Source organism: Loxodonta africana, chromosome 23 (genome assembly GCF_030014295.1).
Source record: "Loxodonta africana isolate mLoxAfr1 chromosome 23, mLoxAfr1.hap2, whole genome shotgun sequence".
Taxonomy (NCBI): Eukaryota; Metazoa; Chordata; class Mammalia; order Proboscidea; family Elephantidae; genus Loxodonta; species Loxodonta africana.
In genome coordinates, this window is record NC_087364.1 from 60,369,821 (window position 1) to 60,392,588 (window position 22,768).

The 22,768-nt window shown below is 38.0% G+C and overlaps 1 protein-coding gene across 8 annotated transcripts in view; it reads right to left on the reverse strand.

Annotated features, from left to right (window-relative positions):
• ATR (ATR serine/threonine kinase) overlaps positions 1 to 22,297 on the reverse strand; it is a 99,852-nt gene extending 77,555 nt beyond the window's left edge. For 2 of the 8 annotated variants that reach the window (XR_002787273.2, XM_003416172.4), the window contains exons 1-15: positions 22,087 to 22,296; positions 17,140 to 17,231; positions 16,102 to 16,251; positions 13,252 to 14,129; positions 12,281 to 12,459; positions 11,611 to 11,802; positions 9,799 to 9,989; positions 9,130 to 9,282; positions 7,015 to 7,207; positions 6,378 to 6,640; positions 5,246 to 5,436; positions 5,060 to 5,160; positions 4,686 to 4,857; positions 3,861 to 4,031; positions 1,592 to 1,786 (exon numbers count right to left, since the gene is read on the reverse strand). Coding sequence is in view for 6 of the 8 variants with exons in the window: in XM_003416172.4 (XP_003416220.1) it covers positions 1,592 to 1,786; positions 3,861 to 4,031; positions 4,686 to 4,857; positions 5,060 to 5,160; positions 5,246 to 5,436; positions 6,378 to 6,640; positions 7,015 to 7,207; positions 9,130 to 9,282; positions 9,799 to 9,989; positions 11,611 to 11,802; positions 12,281 to 12,459; positions 13,252 to 14,129; positions 16,102 to 16,251; positions 17,140 to 17,231; positions 22,087 to 22,145 (3,180 nt within the window). In the remaining 2 variants the exon portion in view is untranslated. The other 6 variants (XR_010319141.1, XM_023555458.2, XM_064275538.1 and 3 more) reach the window with 6 other exon arrangements.
• Between the last annotated feature and the right edge of the window lie 471 nt (positions 22,298 to 22,768).

Genomic DNA, 22,768 nt, shown 5'->3' on the forward strand with positions numbered 1-22,768 from the left:
GGGTTTAAATTTCAGCTGTCACTTATTAGCTGTGCTGTGACTTGGGCAAGTTACTTCCCTCTGATTTAGTTTCCCTACCTATAAAATGGAAAAATAATAGTGCCCATGTCTTATTTGGTAATTTTAAGAATTAAGTGAAACAATCCATATAAATCTGCTTAGCAGTTTCCAGCATGTAGTATGTACTCTATAAATACTTATTATTATTATTTCACCTCCACAATGTATAGATTTTCTTTCTCAAGATGATAAATACAGTATTCAGTAACTCTCATGTGGGAAGAGATATGTTGCTGACGTATCATAGAACAACTGAAATAAAATAGCATCAGAGAAAACAGTAGAGTCACATACGCATTTCTGACAGGGTCTCCTATCCTCATGTAGTCTCATATTCCTCAAAGATATTGTCATTAATATAACACCAAAAACGAAGCACTAGCTATAATTTTAAATTTTAAAACTACGAGAAACTAGGCCAAATTCCAATCAGAGCACTAAGTAACTAAACACCCACGTTGTATTTCAACTGAAGGAGGCTGCCTCTTCCTACGGATGTTTGTTGTTGTTAATTCATGGCGACCTCACAAACGATAGAACAAAACATGCCAGGTCCTGTGCTATCCCTGCGAATCAGCTGTAGATCAGACCACTATGATCGTAGAATTGTCAACGGCTGATTTTCAGAAGTAGATTGCCAGGCCTTTCTTCCTTCTCCATCTTAGTCTAGGAGCTCCACTGAAACCAGTTCAGCATCACAGCAATATGCAAGCTTCCACCGACAGATGGGTAGTGAGTACGCGTGAGGTGCACTGGCCAGGAAGCAAACCCAGGTCTCCCACATGGAAGGCAAGAATTTTAACACTGCACCACCAAAGCCCCATCTCCCAGAAATATCCCATTGCTGTCAAGTCGATTCTGACTCACAGTGACCCTACAAGACAGAGTAGAAGTGCCCCATAGGGTTTCCAAGGCTATAATCCTTATGGAAGCAGACTGCCATATCTTTCTCCCTTAGAGTGGCTGGCAGGTTCGAACTGCCAACCTTTGGGTTAGAAGCCAAGCGCTTAACCACTGCATCACCAGGGACCTTCCCATAGTTACCTATATATCATTAGGAACCCTGATGGCACAGTGGTTAAGAGCTATAGCTGCTGACCAAAAGGGGCTGTTAACAAAAAGGTCAGCAGTTTGAATCCAGTAGCCGCTCCTTGGAAATCCTATGGGGCAGTTCTACTCTGTCCTATAACATTCCTATGGGTCAGAACCAGCTTGATGACAAAGGCTTGGTTTTTATATACCACTAATCAACTTATAGCTCCAATCAACTAAAAAATACTAAAATGCAATTAGCTGAGAACCTGATCCATGAAAGGATGACTGTCATATCCCATCACTGTTAAATGCTCAAAGAAAATAAAAGAATTCCATTTAATATGCTCCTCTAGCCCCAGGATAAAGCTTACTTAACATAATATTTGAACCTCTATCACTTGAGGATAAATGACCCACCCTCCCTCCTAAAGAACATTATAACAGCTCTCCTCTGTTAATTTAAACAAGAGTAAAATATTTACAAACATTCAATTACCTTCAGATAATGAAGGGCACGTTCTAATTCATCCTTGGAACAGGAACAGACCAAATGAGAAAAAATATATTTGAAGTTATTTATTAAAATCTCTCTACGATTGACATTTAGTTGTTTTCCTAAAGTTCGAATGAGAGCAGAAGCTGCAGGGCTTGCTTTTGCAGCAAGGTCAGGTAGCAGAACTTGTAACGTCCTCTGGAAAAGAAATACAGCAATTACCAAAAAGTACATTTGTCCACTGACAAAACACTCACGTAAGCTTTGGGGGAAAACATTTCTAAATGCCACACAAATTTGGTGTCCATGTAGGACTTACATTTGAATTCGTATTTGCCATTTATTCATTCAACAGATATTTCTTGAACATCTATTATGATATTCTGATTCTGGCACTGCAGATATAGCAGAGAAGAAAATAGGCAAGGCCCACACTAGCACAAAGGATAATTTCTCAGGAGTATGTGTTAGAACCCACCACCTGTCTGTCAGTTTGTCATACTACTGCGGCTTGCGTGTTGCTGTCATGCTGGAAGCTATGCCACTAGTATTTCAAATACCAGCAGGGTCAACCACAGTGGACAGGTTTCAGGGAAGCTTCCACACTAAGACAGAGTAGGAAGAAAAGTCTGGCAATCTACTTCTGAAAATTAGCCCATGAAAATTTTATGGATCACAACAGAGCAATGATCAACTTGCTTACTTTGCACACTTCATCAGAAGGGATCAATTGCTGGAGAAGCGCATCACGTTTGATGAAGCAGAGTGCCAGCGAGGGTAAGGGTGACCCTTGGTAAGAAAGATTGGCACAACAGCTGCAACAACTGACTAGAACATACCAGCGATGGTAAGGATGATGCGGGACTGGGCAACACTTTGTTCTGTTGTACATAAGGTCTCCATGAGTACACTTGACAGCAGCTATCTATCTATCTATCCACTTACCTACCCGTCTATCTGCTAAAATATACTCACGCTCTAACGTAGAAGTTCCAAGGCTGATGTATTAAATGAGCTAACTTACGTTAGAGAATGAACAAGCGTAACCATACATGCAATATTTTAAGAAGTTTTTTAAATTAAAATGTCAATGCTGCAATATTAAAGAAAACCTTTTTAACACACTCACTACCCCAATACTGCAACAAATCTATTTGCATTTCGGCCTATTTCCTTAAGATTTTGTTAAAAAATTTATACAAAGTTCCAAACATAAAACAATTGGCTTTGCATTTATGTATTCACCGTGTATCTAACGAGCACCTACAACAGGCCAGTCACCATCCTAGACGCTGGAGATGTGACACTGAACAAGACCCAGGCCTTGCCCTCAAAGATGCTTATGCCTTATTTATGTTATACCCTTACCTTAATATTAACATTATAAGGCTTATAACGTTATAAGGTAGTACCTACAAAGTCTTCATAACTGTTAGGTTAATGGTTATATAATATTATACGACCTAAATATTAGACATTCAGGTTTCTTCTCAGGGTTCTGTCTAATTTTTATTTTGTTTTGCTATTTGGATAATGTAATAAACATCTGTACTCTTTGATTCCCGGAGTGAAGTTATTGAATGAAAAGGTATGAATATCTTTGTGGTCCTTACCACAAACTATTATATTTCCTTCCAGGAGGATCTGACCAATTTATAAGTCAATAGCAGTACAATTTAAGTTTGTTAAAATTAGTCATAGTACAGCAAAAAATTTTGTATGAATCACTATTACAATTTATCAATTAAGAGTAATGATAAATTTTGTTTTGGGGAAAAGGTAAGAATAAAGAATAATTTACTCCATCCATCTTCAGAACTCAGCCCCAGTGACTTTTCAAAGGTTCCCAAAGCACACCATACTATAAACTCTACAATCTAAATTTTCAGCAGATGATCTATACCACTCGTTTTATACTTTATTAGTCCAGCTCCTTCATGGTAGAAACCACCGTGTTAGACTTTGTCATCATCAATGGAACCAATGACTGCACTAAACACATAAAGACTCAAATAGTTAGTACAATTAATTAGCATTAATCAATTAGTATTGACTCTTCAGGACAGTTAATCATACAGAGCAATGACTCAAGTCAATATGAACTTAAGCCTCAAATCAAAGTCAAAAGAAAATATGTAAATTTGAAAATTCAGGCACTGCATGTTCCTCAACGTATTTACCAGATTTTTTCTTAAAAATAAAACCTAAAATAGAATGAACAAAATATTGAATTGAAAAACTCAGTTAAGTGAACTATGTATTTGCAACTTACAGTAAGGAAACGATTAAGATCAGGAAAATCAAAAACATTGGCAATTTCAGACAAGGTATTTAAAGCCATCTCTCTCTGGTGAGCTACGTCTTGCTTTCTCATCTCAGCATTCTGGCATGGAGTACTAGGAAGTGCTGTCATCTGACTGGAGTGGAGGGATTCTACCAAAAACTACAGCAAGAACAATGCTATTGTCAGTTTTCACACAAGGAAGAAAATTTAACTGATACTTTTTTAAGCTAACATATAGGATGGTAACAGGTACTCTTTCAAACACATTCCCTGAATTAATTCATTTAATTTTTAAAACAACCTTAAAGAGGTAGATTATGCCATAATCTCCCTTTTACAGATGAAGTAACCAGGTTTAGTTAAGAAACCTGAATATCTTGCTAAGGATTACAAAGTTAATATAGGCTAAAGCCAGGACTTTAACAAAGCCTAACTTTTCCGGCATGCATTGAATCTACCTTTTTAAAAAATAAAGTGCCAAATCCATAATATCAAGGCATAAAGGAGTTTATCATCACTAAAAGGCTAAAAGACAGGCATCTCTCTAAAGATTGATAATAAAAAGTAATAATACATCACTATAAGATGATTTTTTCCCCTCTCCCATTTATAATCACAATTCAGACCAAGTTACTGAATATAAAATTGGCAAGATTTAAGTTCTCTTGAATAAACTGAGTATGTCATTAAAAAAAAATACCACTTTTAAAGCAAGGAAAATTAAAAAAAAATATATATATATATATATATCCTTTTTTCCAATGTTTGGAAAGTACTGTTGTTTCCAATGTCAGGGACAATGCTGGCTCTCACCTGACAGATGGGTTTTTTATACTGGCTGAAAAAGTTCTGCAGTTTAACACTTTTAGCTGCAACCAGAGCTCTAATTTCTGTGTAAGCTGCCCCAGAGACAGATGCTGACTTGGATAACAAACAATGCAATAAGTGCAACAGTGCAAAAGGTACCAAATCTCCTTTTGCTGCCCTAAAAAGACAAAAAAAAAAAAAAAAAAAAATTATCATCATTATCTCAGAAACAAAATGCAAATCTACAAATAAATGCATGTGGATATTACTTTTTTTTCTACGATACCTTATCACTTATATCACCATTTTTAACATACACAAATAAAAAAAGTAGAATGGCCAAGATAAATAAGACAGTATATGAACACTGCCAAACATACCTTCCGATATCCCCTGTCGTAAGAATCAAGGTATCCTTTAACTCGTTATTTCTGGATATTTGGGCATGTGTATAGGCTTCTTTCATTCTTAAGACAAAAAGCTACAAAGATAAAATTAATTGGTTAAAGAAATTTTTAGAGCCAGTTTTATGAAAACACAAATGTTGAAAAATAAAAATTATCAACCTCTTTTATAAATCCATCTTCAGAGTCCAAAGATCCCAATATATGCTTGATATTTCCACTAAAAGCCACTCTAACATCCTTGTCTGGGTCTTCCATTAAATTTAATAAAGTTCCAAGAACTATTTTTACATCTGTTTCATCTTCCCTAAAATCAAGATGCTTGCAAAGATGATGTAGATTATCTATGAAAGCTAAAGAATGAGAGCATATTTAACACATTAAATATGAAAGTTTTATTGCAAAAATATTGCTGATAAATAATATACTACAAAGAATCTTAAGGTGTCTTATAACACCAATATTTAGCATTTAAAAGGTTAAAGTGGATCCTTATAAATTTAAATTAACTTATACTTAATAAAAATTATAAATTTAAATCTAAAATAAATTCTAGAATTTTCTAAGTCATAAAGTGAATAATCACTTTTAGATTTCGGTAATCATTATGTTCCCAAGACAGACTTGAAAAGCTCAGTTCACCAATTCACAGAACCTTGAACTAAAGCCTATCTTACTGTTACTGTTAACCCTATATTATAAGATTTAGAGAGTCCTAGAAACCATCTACCATCTATTGCTTTGAAAACTTGAGAACAAGTTGCACCTTACTACCTAACCTACCTAAACCCTACTACCTAAACTTACTAACCTTGGAACTTGCAAGCATTCTTGTAAATCTCATGCTCCCAACACACCCATATTCCATTACTATTGGAAAGTGACCAAGAAGATACAATTTATAGTCTTCAGATGGGCAAGGTACCCTAACCATTTGAAGTTCTGAGAGGCCCAAGGTAGAAGCAGGGGACACATTTAAGAAGGTCCCTGGTATGACTAAAGAGGATACAGAATATTGAACCTCACAACACTGAACCAACCATCAGGTATGCCACATTGGGTTATCAGAGAGGTGTTTCAAAAATCCAAAAATCACTGCCCTCGTGAGTTCTGTGATGCAGTCTAATACAAGGCATCCCATATCTAAGTAATCATTATTACATGAGCATTGAATCTATCAAGCATGGGACTTGCTATAATTTTCTGAGGCAACAGGCTAATTCTATCAGTAATTTGAAAAATGGAGTTTAAATAGGTTTTAAAAATATTAAATAAATCGTAACAAATCACTCACCAAGTTTTACTGGACTAGATGTTTTTTTTTTCAGTAGGAAAAGAAATGGCTTGCAAACAGAAGCTTTTAGTCGAGATGATGAACATTCGTGTTGAGAAGTGACTTTCAGGTTCTTACAGAAGAGGTCAACATGTCCATGTTCAGAGAAAGGTTCTGTTAAAGAACTTGTCAAACAGAACATGCCATGAAGAGTACAGACAAGTTGGCCAAGTATAGAGGCAAATTCTTTCTTGACAATGTCAGAATCATCTTTGACTTTATCTCTGAGTAAAAAAAAAGAACAGGCAATAAACCTTCTTGCTTAATTTTGTGGTCTCAAAAGTCTCACTTAACTTTGTGTAAAAGTATTAGTAAGACAGAGCCTAGAAAACAAATTTTTTATTGTGTTACATATACATATATAAAACAAAGTATTTGCCGTTTCAACATTTCTGACACGTACAACTCAGTGACATTAATTACATTCATCATGCTGTGCAGTCATCACTACTACCCATTGCCAAATTATAAGAAGTTTTTAGTTCTAAAACTAAAAATAACATTTATTCTATATATTCAGAAATAACCATAAATATGCATATATACCCAAAGAACTATGACCTTCCCAATTAAACAATATATTCAAAATAATACATACATAAGAATCTTAGGAGCTCTGTTACAAGAGCTCTGCTGCTGCAGTAAGATAAAAAATCCACTAACACAACTAGCCCGGATTACTTCATGGGAGCTCTGCAGTGCCCAGTTATAAACTGCTGTTCTCCATTCAAGGAATATTCTTCTTGGAAACAGAGTCAGAAGAAACACACATCGTGACTGTGCCTGTGGTGCTGCAAAAATTAAGTCTATTAAATAACATTTCTAATTAAAAAAAAAAAAAAAAAACCACATTGCTGCCATTCCAACTCATAATGACCCTATAAGACAGAGAAGAACTGCCCCATAGGGTTTCCAGGGAGTGGCTGGTGGATTCAAACTGTTGACCTTTTGGCTAGCTGCCAAGTTCTTAACCACTGGGCCATCAGGGTTCCAACATTATTAACAGTACTAATTACGTAAATACATGCATATACATACAGATGTGTACGTAGTCATTGTAAAGTCAAGTAACATTTAAAATACATATAACATCTAATTTAATTAAAAGCTTCTTTTTAGAAAATAAAGCATACTATTTATATGTCCACTGACAAAGGTCTGTGCACATCCTTGCTAAGTAATCAGAGAAACGCAAGTTGAAAATCACATCCATCAGGTAACAAAAAATTTTTAAATATTACTTCCCTGAAATTTTTTTTTAGATAGAAAAACAGTCTGACAAAGTAAAGTGTCAGTAAGCATGCAGAGCAGCAGGAACTAACGTGAATTCTGCTAACAGGAATGCAAACTGGCACACCATCTTTGCACAACAATACGGCAGAACAGAGTTGGGGACATGCCAACAGTTGAGGACATGCGAACCCTAAAACTCAAGAATTCTACTCCTAGAGAAATACCTTAAAATACTGCTTCTCAAACTTAAATATGCACATGAATTATCTGGGGATCTTGTAAAAATAGATTCTAATTTGGAATGCCTAAGTGGGACACGGAAAACCTGGTGCTGTAGTGGTCGAGTGGTACAGCTGCTAACCAAAGGGACAGCAGTTCGAATCCGCCAGGCGCTCCTTGGAAACTCTATGGGGCAGTTCTACTCTGTCCAATAGGGTTGCTTTGAGTGGCAATTGACTCGACGGCACTGGGTTTGGTTTGTTTGGTTTTTTTTTTTGAGTGGGACACAAGATTCTACATTTCTAACAAGCTCCCAAGTGGTGATGAGGCTGCTAGTCTCTAGACCACACTTTTCAAACAGCAAAGCTTTGGAAATGCCCAAAGAGCCATTTACGAAGACATTCATTGAAAACCTGTTTGTAAATGGGAAAACATGGAAACTAGATTGTCCACCAGTAAGAGAACTAATAAATAGTACCTACTCATTCAGTGGAGCCCTGGTGGCACAGTGGTTAAGAGCTTGGCTGCTAGCCAAAAGGTCTGTAGTATGAATCTACCAATCGCTCCTTGGAAACCCTATGGGGCAGTTCTACTCTGTCCTACTGGGTTGCCATGAGTTAGACTCAAATCTATGGCAATGGGTTTTTATTTATTTAATTGGCTACGACACAGAAGTTCAAATAAAAAACTAGGGTTACATGTGTCATCGTGGGTAAGTCTCAAAAACATGATGTTGACCAAAAAATACAAGTTACAAAAAGCAAACAATTCTATATCTTACTTAAAGATAAATACATATATAGTAAAAGCATGACAACATTCACCAGAATAGTAAACATCAAATTCAGAACAGTGGTTACCTTGGGGAGAGGGAAGGGAATGTATTTGGGGAGGGAACATCAAAGGGTTTCTGTTGTATCTAATATTTTCATTTCTTAAACTGGGTAGTCAGTATAATAGTGTTTGCTGTATTCTCCTTTTTTGTATTTATCAAATATTTTATAATATTGTTAAATAAGCATAAAGATACGTAAGGATACATTTCAAACTTTTTACAGAAAGAAAGGGAATAGGATACGTGGGGCAGACTTTCATTTGTTCCTTTTTACACATCTAATTCCTTTTTGAATTATTTAAAATATACCTTTTTTTAAATTATTGAAAAGATACAAGGATCAGTGTTAGAGACTTCATATATAGTGAGATGAGTTAAAACAAAATAAAATGCACTTAATATAAGCAAAATTCTGTGACTACTTACAGTAGCTATCTGAAATTCTCTGGCTTAATGTTAGAAGATTAGTGGCAAATGTGGTCAATTTTAAAGCACCATCATCAGAATGGGGATAAATCCATGGAAGTGAGAGCATTCCACATAAATCTTTCAGAATTTCATCTTCAAATGAACTTTTTACTACAGAAACACACAACAGATGATTAATTGTAACTTTTCCTTAATCACATCAACTCTTTTTTTAATAAAAATATGGATGTTTTAAACATCAAGAGGACACATATATGAACATTCAGTAAATAGGGGTGCTTAACAGAGTCCCATAGATGATCTCCAGAGATTTGTAAACCCAAAGAAGTGACTTCCTAAAAATATATATTTTATAAAAAAAATCAGATTTTCAGATTTCCAAATAAGAAAACTTAAAAAGAAGTTATAAATCATTTATATTGACTGGATAGTAACAGTAAATCAAAATACCACACAAATAAATTTGGAACTCAGAAATAAATGACAAGCTTAATAAAACTATCATCTTTTTTTTTTTTACTGGGTTAATAAAACTATAATCAAGGGGGGAAAAAAAACTTATGGATATCCACAATATTTCTACATTCAGGCTTCAGGCCAAAAATAAAGCCTATTTCTATACGATTTTTTAAAGGTTATTCGAATTTACTGCTTACTTGTACTCACCTTGCATATAAATCAAAGCATCATATATTTTCACCACTTTATCAATGACTGTCTCCAAGTCAGGTTTTTTAATAGATTCTAACAAATTCCTACAAGCCTTAAGCACTTTTGTATAAAAATCCAAAGACATCCAAGTTACCACTATGGAAAGTTTCTTCTTATATTTGTGTTGAGAATCCTTGAAATCATGGCTGTAGTAAAAACATTTTTTAAAAATGGATATTATAGTTAAAATGCACATCATAGTCAAACCTAGTATTGTAGTAAAGTCAAAAGAAATTACGAGTATAAAACAAACTATAACCTTAACCCACTTCAAAGTAAATATGCACATCAATTGAGATGTCATTATTATTTTAAGTTCAATCTCTTTATGTCAGCCTAAATCGCTCTTAGGATTTGGGAATGAAAATTAATGTAGGATAGTTAAAGGTGGCATCACCAGGCTTAAAAGTGAGATACCTTTCATATGGTTAGGTAGGTGTCAGAGGTCTAATAAAAGTCTCGTATAACTAGAACTACAAGAATGAAGTCTTCGCTTTCTTCATTTCTAGAATCCCTAGGGATTTAAAAACTGAGAAGTCTTGAAAACTTCAAAGTAGGCAAGCCCAGCCTTGAAAGCAGCAAAGTCCCTCAGCAATACTTCACAACTGAAGCTTAGTCTTTGCGTTTTAGTGCTCTGTGTGTGTAAGCACGAATTATATGAGAAAGCATAATTAATAAATTAATACAGCAGACTGATGCTAATTTGGACTAACTTGTATCAATGAAAATACTAAATAATATTAAGAATATTTTCAAAGTACATTATTAAAAACTCAATTTGATTCAGCTAACAAAATACCGCAAGTTCTTATAGCAAATATACTTAAATGAATTACTTTAAATTAACACATCAGTTGTCTATATAAACAGGCATTTTCAAACTGCTTTAAATCTTTTGTCCAAATGGCGACCCCCACCCCCCACCCCCAGACGCTTACACAGTAATTACTAACCGGCTTAGTAAACCCCTTCTTCATAATAGAGCAAGGGAACACTCCAACCTAATCAGTTATACATTCAAATTATTTTAACTTCCAAAACTAATTGAATCTGAATCAATGTAGTTTCTCTGCAATCTTTTTCACTTAGTAGTTGAAAGAGTGAGTCAGGAAATAGAGAGTAAATGATCACATAAAAAGTTAACAAGGACTATTGGTCTATAATGTGGCAATACGAATAAGGCTAAAATTTCAGAGAGAGTTCACACTTCACTTGTCTCCCCTAATAATTCTATATTAGCAACACTGAACTGAAAATTTGCCTTTGATGAGTTCTAAATTCCTCCTCTTATCACCACCTATAGGGTCGCTATGAGTCGGAATCCACTCGACGGCACTGGGTTTTTTGGTTTTGTACTCTTATCACCAAATGCAGAAATGGAGTATAGCAAAAAGAACGTTGGCTTCCGAGTCGTTTAGAAACGTGTTCTGCCACTCGATGGGCTATTAGATCATGTGTCTTCAGGGAAATTACTTCAGGCCTCAGACATCAAGAGCCTCAATTTCTCTGGGCCTCAACTTTTATTTTGTAAATTGGGCCGAACAACATTTACCTCACAACATCACTATAAAGAGTTAATAAGAAACGTACATTGCTTAGCAGTGCCTAATATTTAGTGAACTCAATAAAAATTAGGTGTCTTGTCCACTTCATGAAAAGTTTGTGTTCTAAGATCACTTGAATCAAGTGAATAACTAGCTTTCCTAAACCAGTAAATTCAAGTTCATTACAGGAAGCCCACCCAGAAAACACAAGAGGTTGTTTTACCAGTCCGTGTTTTGATGAGAACAGTGAACCGTACACAGTGCAGTGAGTTGCAGGACAACAGTGATTCCCTCTAAAGTCTCAATAACAGGATTGTCCGGACTATTGCATTCAAGAATAACCTGCAGGGATTCAGCTTTGTGTCTCAGTGCACTCCATAATATGCTCTTTTTGCTCATATCCACATGTTTAATTCTACAGTGAATTATAATCACAGTAGGAAAATGTTCATGAATAAATTTGGTTAGAATGTGAAAAATATTTAAAACAACAGATACTATGTAATGTTAACTACTAAAATTTATACTAACATAAATTTAAAACAACTATTTCAGGGCTGGATCAGATACGGCAATTCTCTGACTACATTACAAAAAATAGTTTGTTAACACTTTAAAAATTGCTCATACTTGTGAAGTCTCAGAGATTTTTCATATATTCAAAAGTTAAACCAGACAGGCAAGTAAAGACACGCAGAGTGATCATATTTAAGCCTGAAATAATGTTTCATACTAGAATAGACTAGAGGAACTATTAAAATACTTTAAGTAGTAAGTTTAGAAAGAACAAATGTTCTTTGTACATTTAAGTCAAAGCACTTCATTAAAGGTAATTTTTAAAAGCGAATGAAGTTTTACTAAAAGACTAAATACAAACTGAACGCTGATCGTACTCCTCAGTCTGCTTCAGTGCTCTTTTGGAAGAACTTAAAGACAAGCTGAGTTGATGTCTTTTGGGTGATATTCCATCACTGTTGCCGCTGAGTTTTTCTTGTTGAGTTTGGCACTGAACCTCCTCAATGATTTCCATACTTTCCATTTTTAAGGCTTCATAAAGTGGACCCAACAAGTACTGAGAAAACAAAATTCCAAAAACTGTATCTCGAAAGCATGGTTCTATTACACATAGGCAGCAAGAATGCACGAGGTATTACTTGTACGTTTTCCTGGTGAAGTAAACAATTTCTCAGAGTCTCGTACGACAAAACAAAGACCCAAGTTAATCTGTATTATTTCAGCATATATATCAACTGTGGCTCTACAGTCTTAAAAGGCTTAAGACAAATCCTTTTCTCTGTAACCTGTTTTTCCCCTCTGCCACGAAGAAAAATTCTATAAGGGAATTGCTAACTTTTTTCATAACAGAAATCTGGCAAGATTTATAGATAAAAAATAAACCAAAATGTTTAATCAAATTACTGTGTATCTATTTTATTGTAATGCTTGTACCGCCTCCCATAGTCTAAAAAGGAAAAGGATCATAAAAGGTTTTCTAAAAGTGATTAATTATAATCAGTCAAGCATAAGCTCCATGCGACTACTCAAAGTTTCTGCGATAAAGATAGTAACTGGTCCCTTTTTAATTAATAATGCAACATGCATATTTCACATCACACATTCTACTTTAAAGCACTCCGCTCCTTTGGCAGTTCATTACTCCACTGGCAGTTCGTTTCAAATCCTTCTGAAATCAAAGCAAAAATCCCTAACAGGGAGTCAGACTATACAATGGAAATCATTCTGTTCTGGGTACACAATATTATTAAAGATATCCTATTTTCCCATTATTACATCTTGCACACATGCATGCACTTGAATGATGAACCAAGTACATGCTTAATAAGTAAGCTTAAAAATGACTCACCTCTGCTTCTCCCTCAACTCCAAGCACATCCACAAGAGCCCTACAAATATTTCCGACATAGACCTTCCTGACTGGTAAAGCGGATTCATATCCAGCTGGCACAAATTTAAGAAAGTACTGCAGTAAATGGCACAAAGCTGCTTTTAGCAAATCAGACTTAAGCCGCATAAGCACACCATCTTCAAACATGACACAGAGTTTTTCCAGCAGCATATTTAAATAGACAGGTTCAATGTTTCTATAAGCTTCTGCTTCTAAGGGGAATAATGTCTTCACCAACTTTGACAATGGCTCTTCATAAAGTTTTAGTTGATCGGCATCCATTTCTACAAGGCGTTTTAATAATTCAAAAAATGAGGTGAAAAAAGTGCTGGCTGGTTGTTCTGGGAGCCCTCCAAGTTCAAAGAGTTCGGTTGAGAGGCGAATTGCTAAGGATTTCACTTTTGGACTACCATACTCCAGCAGAGCACAACCTATCTGCCAAAGTAAGAGTTCTTGCCTTCTAAAAAACACAATTGCAATAATACGAATAAGAACCGTTAATAAAGTGACTTCAATAAATTCTAAATTTTGCCAACTCATAAACTGCAAAGGAGCTGGTTGTAAATATCCCATGTGTTCATCTACTTGACTTAAAAATCGGCTAGCTACCACTGGCCATTCCACGGAGTGTCCCATTGCATTTCTTCTGTGGAGGTAAATCAAGTCTTCGAAAAGATGTAATAATTCCTTTGTCAGTGCCCCCAAAATAGCAGGACTCTTGCTTTTAAAAAGAAATAATAATGAACAGATGACTTCACAGATTTTCTTGTGTAACATTTGACAGGATGGACTTGCTGCAATCCTCAGAAGTCTTGTTATAATCCAATTACTGAATTCTTTGAAATAAACAAACAGATGTTAAATAAACAAGCATATCAGAAGTGCTAATTTATTTGCTGAATTCTTGTGTATTGATTTTTAAAGTATTGTTGTTAGTGACTGTCAAGTCATTTTAGACTCATAGCAACCCCATAGGGTTTTCTGGGCTGGAATCTTTTCAAAAGCAGATTTCCAGGTCTTTCTCCCACGGAGCTACCGGGTGGGTTAAAACTGCCAGCCTTTCGATCAGCAGGCAAGTGCTTATCTGTCTGCACCACCAGGGCTTCCTTTCAAAGTATACACTTTACTAACAAAAATAGTCTAAAACAGTCCCTACACAATGCAACTTTATTATAGTAGTTTGGACAGATTAGGTCCTAGCTTTCCACTTACTACTCATATGAACTTGGGCAGGGTTACTTCATTTCTCTGAACCTCTGTATCTTCATCTATGAAGAGGGAATCATGATACCTACTTTATGGGCTACTGAAGGGGGGATCAGGAGCCCTAGTAGCGCAGTGGTTACGAGCATGGCTGCTAACCAAAAGGTTGGCAGTTCAAATTCACCAGCCACTCCTTGGAAACCCTGCAGGGCACTTCTACGCTGTCCTATAGGGTCACTGTGATTTGGAATTGACTCAGTGGCAACGGATTTTCTTTTGGTTTGGGGGGGATCAAATAAGACAATGTACGTGAAATACCCAGCATAGAGCCTGAGTATAAAAATGCTCAATAAATAGTTATTATCACTCCTTCAAGAAATATTGAGTGGCAACTCTGTGTCCCAGGTAGACAATAATAAATCTGTCACAGCCCCATCCTCATAAATCTTACAGCAGTTCCTCAGACTTTAGGACTGCAAGTAAGAGATACATTTCATATCATGATCAAGTATACACATCAGAGTATAACTTCCCCATAGGGTTTCCAAAGCAGTGGATTCAAATTGACTACCTTATCATAAGCAGGTGAGCTCTTAACCAGTGCGCTACCAGGGCCCCACATATACATACATATTTTATTTAAATATATGAAACAAAAGTTTCATGAAACAATACTTACTCTTGCATGCAATGTACTATGTATGATATTTCCTAGATGATTATATTTTATTTTGCTTAAATACTGGTAGCTTCTAAAGTGAGTTCTTAACACACTAATGGGTCATGACCTGTAGTTTAAAAAACACTGGAGCAAAGAACAGAGACAAACAGGTAATTATAGTACAGTTTAATACCACTCTGTACTAAAGAGCATAAAGAAAGAGCAACCAAGCCAGGCCTAGGGCCTGGAGTGGGGAGTCGTGATCAGAAAAGACTTCTTAGCAGACACAAGTCTTCAAGTTCAAGCAAAAAATTTAAAAATATTTGATGCTTTATATATATAAAATAAAAGATGTTTTGCTTTGTAGCTCTTTATGAGAAGACCAATAAAGGGACAAAAGGATCAAGCCTAGAAAAAAGCTTCAACACCTATTAAGAGGTCAGCAAATTTTTTCTTAAAGAGATAGATAGTAAATATTTTAGGCTTGAGGGCCATACGTTCTCCATGGCAACTAGTCAAGGCTTGTAGCACGAAAGCAGCTATAGACAATAAGTAAATCAATGAGTGTGGCTGTGTTCCAATATAACCCTATTTACAAAAACAGGTGGTCTGTCTGTGGCCATAGTTTGCCAATCCTTGATCCAGAAGAAAGTGATTATAAAAAAAGAAATGAACAAACAAAAGTGTGCCAAAGTGTTCAATGGCAAATAAACAGATATTACTTCTATTCCACTCTAAGTACCAAGTACATGAAAGATAATTTAAAAATAAATAAATAAGGGTGGCTGAAATAAAAATAACGATTGCCATTCCATCCCTCAATTGATGGCAAATTTGACCAACAAAAGAAGTATAATGATGCATATGTTGATATTTACAATGAGCAGAATAGGGACGATTTCATAAGACAGATGGCGAATGAATGCACAAACAGCAGAACTTACCAATGCAACTGCCTTTGGCCTCGTTTTGGCCATGGCTTCCACTCACATTTACAAACATAAGTGGGGACGACTTCATGATGTGCTGAATGAAATCCAGCAACATCACAGAGGTTGGCTGAGAGTCCGTTTTCTTTATGAGTTCCACAGCAACTAGAACAATAAAGATTCCTTATGAAGAGTCATGACAAACTGAACAGCAGTTTTTTGGTGAAGGAAGAATGAATCCATAGCAAGGGGAATAGATGCCAGGAAGATGTTGTGAAGCAAATGATTCCTAGATGATGAGGGGTTGGTCAAGCGGAGACAGGAAAGGCAAGTGGTCTAATCGGAGGAAACACCATATGAAAACGCATCTTGCAAATATTCAATAGTCTTTTGTTATTCTTCAGTAACTAATAATTTTACTGATTTAAAAAAGAAAGCCTAAATAACTATCACAAGTTATAAAATCAGTGCTGAATTTGGAATCAAAATTATAAACATTGAACCAAGTTTCACTCGGTATCACCCCTTCCATGTAATCAAAACAGGTATGACAGACGTGACATCACCTTGGTTTTAGGAATCAGTGCCAAGTTGCTAACATTTTGTCTTAGTTTGCCACAAATACGCAATAGTTGACTCGACAAGTCAAAGGCCCCTATTACCTCCCACAGACAGAATCACCAACTCTTAGAGTTCTTTACGACATTTACTGTTTCTTAACCACTGGGATAAGACCAAACTAAAATACGGTCCAGATCATTGTAACTGGCCAAATAGTATATGTAATATTAGTCAATATTAAAGAACTCATACCAACCAGCAGGAAATCTAGACAGCATATAGAAAAACAGAATTACTTTAAAGCCTAAGTCATATTATGTAACAAGCAGTAGGCAAGCCTGTAGAACAAACAACTTGTTTGAGAATCGGAAATATCATCATTACTAACTCTGTATCTAAAACCAGAAAGAGAAAAACACAAGTACACATGTACATACAGAGAAGAAAGTGAGTAATTTATAAGGTTGATGTCAGAAATCAGTGGTTTCTTACCAACATTCACATCTGTAAGGATGCGGTCAACGAACTGACATAGGATTTGTCTTGGCTTCTGTACAACTATGTTATAATCCTCTGGACTGGCACTGAAACACAAATAAAAAGTTTTTAACACTTAAACAAATTCACAATTTCATTTATAAAAAATTATCTAAACTTGAAATGTGTTTTGTTTTAATGTTGGCATTCCCAGTATACTTCTTCTGTTTAAAAAGAAAATCTAAATACGTTACCAATGTACATAGTTATTTTCCCATTCATTATCTCAAATAGAGTTAAAAAAAAATGGGAAGACGATTGTTTTCTTGATTCTTCAACAACAAAGTCCAATCTTGACTGGTTACATACAGGATTACGGTGTTTATAGCTAATAAGCACCATGAAAGAACTGGTCCTGGTACACCCACCAAACCACTGCTGCTGAGTCAATTCCGACTTATAGTAGCCCTACAGGACAGAGTAGAACTGTCCCACAGGGTTTCCAAGGCTGTAAATCTTTATGGAAGCAGGTTGTCACATCTTTCTCCTACAGGGCAGCTGATGGATTCGAATCCCTGGCCTTTTGGTTGGCAGCTGAGCACTTTAACCACTGCACCACCAGGACTCCTTTCCTGGTATACACACACACAAAAAAAACCCAAACCCAGTGCCATGGAGTTGATTCTGACTCATAGCAACCCTATAGGACGGAGCAGAACTGTCCCATAGGGTTTCCAAGGAGCGGCTGGTGAATTTGAACTGCCAACCTTTTGGTTAGCAGCCTGAGCTCTTAACTGCTGTGTCACCAGGGCCCAGTAGACATTAAAAAATATCTGTTGAATGAATGAATGATTCATAAGGATTTTCCTGAATTTTATGTAACTCTTTGATGCACAACCTTCCAGACCTGTGGAGTATTTCCCTCTTCTCTGCCACTGGACCATAAGCTCCCAAAGGAGAGACACTTTTATTTCCCCTTGCATACCTGCAGCACACAGAATTCTGTCTTGTTTGACAGACAAGCAACTAGTAGGTGGCCGAAGTTAACAGATGTTTATTAAAAAAACCAAACCAAACCCAGTGCCGTCGAGTTGATTCCGACTCATAGCAACCCTATAGGACAGGGTAGAACTGCCCCATAGAGTTTCCAAGGAGCACCTGGTGGATTCGAACTGCCGACCCTTGGGTTAGCAGCCATAGCACTTAACCACTACGCACCAGGGTTTCCAACAGATGTTCATAAGTAACATAAATCCCAGGTATGTAGAAAATCAAAAAACAAGTAGTTACATTTGTAGCTGAAAGCATTGTGAAAACAAAAACTTGGTACAATATATCTTATTTAAATCAGTACTGTCCAACAGAAATATAACACAAGCCACAAATGTAATTTTTAATTTTCTAGTAGCCACATCAAAAATGTAAAAAGAAACAGGCAAAATTAATTATAACGATATATCCAAAATACTGTTTCAACGTGTAATCAATATAAAAATTACTGAGCGCCTTTTTTTTGTATTAAGTCTTTGAAATCCAGTGTATCTTACACTTACAGTAAACCTCAACTTAGACCAAGCCACATCTGAAGTATTCAATGGCCACATGTGGCTAGCGGCTACCATATCAGACAGCACAGACACAAATACAGCAACAGAAAAATAAAAAAGCCAAGACATTTTGTCATAAGCCAAGTGCAATTTGGCAAATGTTATTTATTTTAAAATGTGAAAATGAGGTACGTAAGGACAGGAACCAGGCTTGTGGGCGGTCAGTTTCCTATAAAGTTTAATTTTGCATAAGCATAATGCATTCATATGTTACTTATAAAATTTTTAAAAATTAGTCTTTAAAAAAGATGATTATCATTTATTTCATGTATATCACAATAAGGAAACTCATGGGAGTATTTCTTATTTTGCAACCTCTGCCTTAGAACTAAGAGGACATACCCCCCCCCAAAAAAAAACCCAGAGGATATACTCTTTCAAAAAGTGTACTGTGATATTTGATTAGAAATTTAAGTATTACATTAAGTTTGAATATATTCAACAAATATTTGAGTACCTCCTCTGGGGCAAGCATCAAATACCAGGATAACCAAGATACAATATACCTGCTCTAACAGAATTTACAGAATAAAGGACAAGTAAGTAAACCAGTAATTATAACACAGTATGGTTAAGTACAAATACCGCCAAGAAAGAACACAAAAGGGACACTCAATCCTGATGAGGGGCCTATCTGTCAGGGCTTTCTGGAGGAGGCGAGACAAAGCTGAGTCCTTAAGGGGTCAGGCAGGTAAAACAAGGGAAAAATAAAACAAAACCCATTGCTGTGGAATCGATTCCAACTCATGGTAACCCCATCTGTTACAGAGTAGAACTGTTCCATCGGGTTTTCTTGGCTGTGATCTTTAAAGAAGTTCACCAGACCACTGGATGGGTTCGAACCGCCTTTTGGTTGGCAGGTAAGCACAAACCATTTGCATCACCCTGAAACACACAAAGGAGAAGTGGAGGGTGCTCCAAGGGGAGGAAAGAGCATGTGCAAAGGCTCAGCAACAAGAACACGGCCTGCTCTAGGAACTCTGTTGTTGACATGTGTCGTTAAGTCAATTCCGACTCACGGCAACCCTATATGACAAAGTAGAACTGCCCCATGGGGCTTCCGAGGCTGTAATCTTTACAGGAGAAGACTGCCAGGTATTTCTCCCGCAGAGTCGCTGGCTGAGTTCAAACTGCCAACCTTTCAGTTAGCAGCCAAGTGCTTAACCATTGCACCACCAGGGCTCTAGGAAGGGAAAGGAAGTAACTGAGGATGAAGCTTAGAAGGTAAAATGGGGTCAAAGCTCAGAGGACCAGCTAAGGAGTCTGGATTTTGCACAGGGGGCGATGAGACATCGAAGGGTTTTAGGAAGGGGAGAGAACATAAAACACATTTTTAAAAGGTAAATTCAATTGTTATGTCTCTGCTTAAAAAGCTTCAAAGGCTTCCTACTGCACTTACAATAAAATCTAACTCTTTATTCTAGTCTGTAAGGCACTAAATAATCTGGCCCCTGCCTGTCCTTCAATCTTCATCTTATACCACTCCCCTCTTCATTCAGTATGTTCCAGCCTTCTTTCCATTCTTTAAAACCTAGGCTCCTTCCCACCCAGATTTTTTTTTTTCTGATACAAGGGGGAGGAGCCTGGTGGCAGAGTGGTTAAGAGCTAAGGGTTCTAACCAAAAGGTCCACAGTTCAAACCTACCAGCTGCTCCCTGGAAACCCCACAGGGCATTTCTGTCTTATAGGGTTTCTATGAGTCGGAATCGACTTGATGGCAATGAGTTTATTCCATCTCAAACACTCCTCTCCCAGGTCATCATCCAGGTGTCCTCTAGTGGCTTGTGTTGCTGCACCCAAGATCTTCATCCCCATCCCACTGGCCATTCAACACTTTAATTGCAACTATCAATCTCTAAAAATATCTTGATTGCAAAGCAATTTTAAATAGGGAAGTCAGAGAAGGCATCTCTGAAACCGACATCTGAACAAAGCCAGTCAGTGTTCAGACAGAAGAAACAGGCTTGGAGGCAGGAATGACTTTGGTGTATGAGAAACAAGGTCAATGCCACTGGAACAGAGTGAACAAGGCAGGGACAGAAAGCAGTGAGTTTAGAGGCAGGCTGGAGCCAGATTATGCAGGACCTTAGAGGCCTTGTAAGGAGTTTGGATTGTATTCTAAGTGTGCTAGAAAGCCAAAGGAAGGTTTTGAGCAGGGGAGGAATATTATATAATTTAGAGTATGATTTATAGTTTAAAAAAAATCACTTTGGCTGCTGAGTGGGAAATAGATTGTACACGGGCAAAAGTAGCAATGGAGAGGCCAGCTGGGAGATTACTGTAATACTCCAGATAACAAATTATGGTGATAGCAACAAAGATGGTGAGAAGTGTCCGTTATTAGACAATTCTATATGGGTCAGTTTTTCTACTCTTTCTCTTGAAATGGCTACAAATAAATAAAATGAAAGGTAATATAACCTCTGTTGATGAAACAGACTAAGTATAAATCCAAGATACTATTACTTTTATTAATAAATCTCATGGAGGAAAAGAGGGAAGCTAATTCTACATTACATAAAAAAGCAAGGTGGGAAAAACGGAAGGAACTTCACAATGAGCCTGAAGGAGAAAATCTGTACTTCGACTTAATAAAAAGAGCACTTTTACTTTTTTTTTTTTTTACAAAAGTAGACGTTACTTTACAGAACGTTAATGCAAAGTATCTTTGCAACATTTGTGCAAAGTGGAAAAAATTCACACACACAAAAATAGGGTGATGCAATCGGGACAAGAACGGTGTAGGTCTCTTATCTCCTTATTTATGTAACTGAAAAAGACTAAATGTGCTTGTATGGCTGACAAGTGGAGGTAAACACGAGGAGTCCCTGGGCGGTGCAAACAACGGCTAACACCTTAGGCTGCTAACCCAAACGTTACAGGTTTGAGTCCACCCAGAGGCGGCTAGGAGGAAAACCGTGCGGCGCACACAGGGCTCTGCTCTCACACACGGTGTAACCATGAATTCCAAAACGCTCGATAGCAACTGAGTGTGGAAAACGGACCAGGAAGTGACCGGAAGGGACCCCTCTCTCCGGCGGCAGCAGGGCACCCCCCTCACCCCGCGTCGGGGCAAGCTCCGGGCCGCGACAGAGATGAGGTGGAGCCGGCAGACGCCTTCCTCCTCTCGGACCGGCTTCCCTCAGGCCTCCGGCTACGCTTCGGGTCTTTTCCCGGTCTCTGAGGGAGAAGCGCCCAGCTCAGCCAGCGGGCATCTCCACAGGGCCCGGGCCGGTGCTGAGGAGACCGGAGCCGGCGCGCTGCAGAGCGGGGGAGCCCCACGTGAGCCGCCGGCTGGGACCGGGGACGGGAGGGGTGGGGGACGAAGGGACCGAAGACAGCCGGCCTGGCCCTACCTGCCCAGCTCCCGCAGAGCCGGGATCATAGACGCCAGCTCCAGGCCATGTTCGCCCATGTTGAGGCGGCGCGGCCCTCGGCAAGGAGATCCACACGGACTCCCGGCTTCTGCACCGCTGCCTCTGGCGGGAATGCGGGGCCCGACGGAGTCCCGTGGAGCCCAAACCTCCTCCCGGAAGCCGCCGCTGGTCCCGCTCACCAGGCCCGACTTTCCTTTCCGCACAGGACCCGGGGGAGGCCGACGGGCGAAAGGGGCGGGGAGAGAGGCGGGGCGCGTCGGTCAGCTTTCCCAAGCGCCGCGCGGGCCGGAGGCGCGGAGCCTTGACTGTGAGGGGACGACTCTGCTGCTCGCAGCCGGGAGGCTCAGAGACCAAGACCGCGGGATCTGGGGAGAAGGAGGCTTGGCAGGGAACTGCCCAGACGCCCTGGCTGCATAAACGCGAGAACTGAGAACACTGAATGACTGAGAACCAAGACTAGAGGCCAGGTCTCCCCAGGGCGTGACTCCCTCCCCGACCTACGAACCTGCCCTCGAGGTTTTCGTTGTTCCTTTTACCACCACACTCTTGGCATCCTTTCTGAGAGAATCCAAGCAAGAGGTGGGTTCCTCCCTATCCAGGGGAGGATTATCCAATAAGCAAGGTAAGCACGGGCTTACTTGTGTTTACTTACTAATCTGTA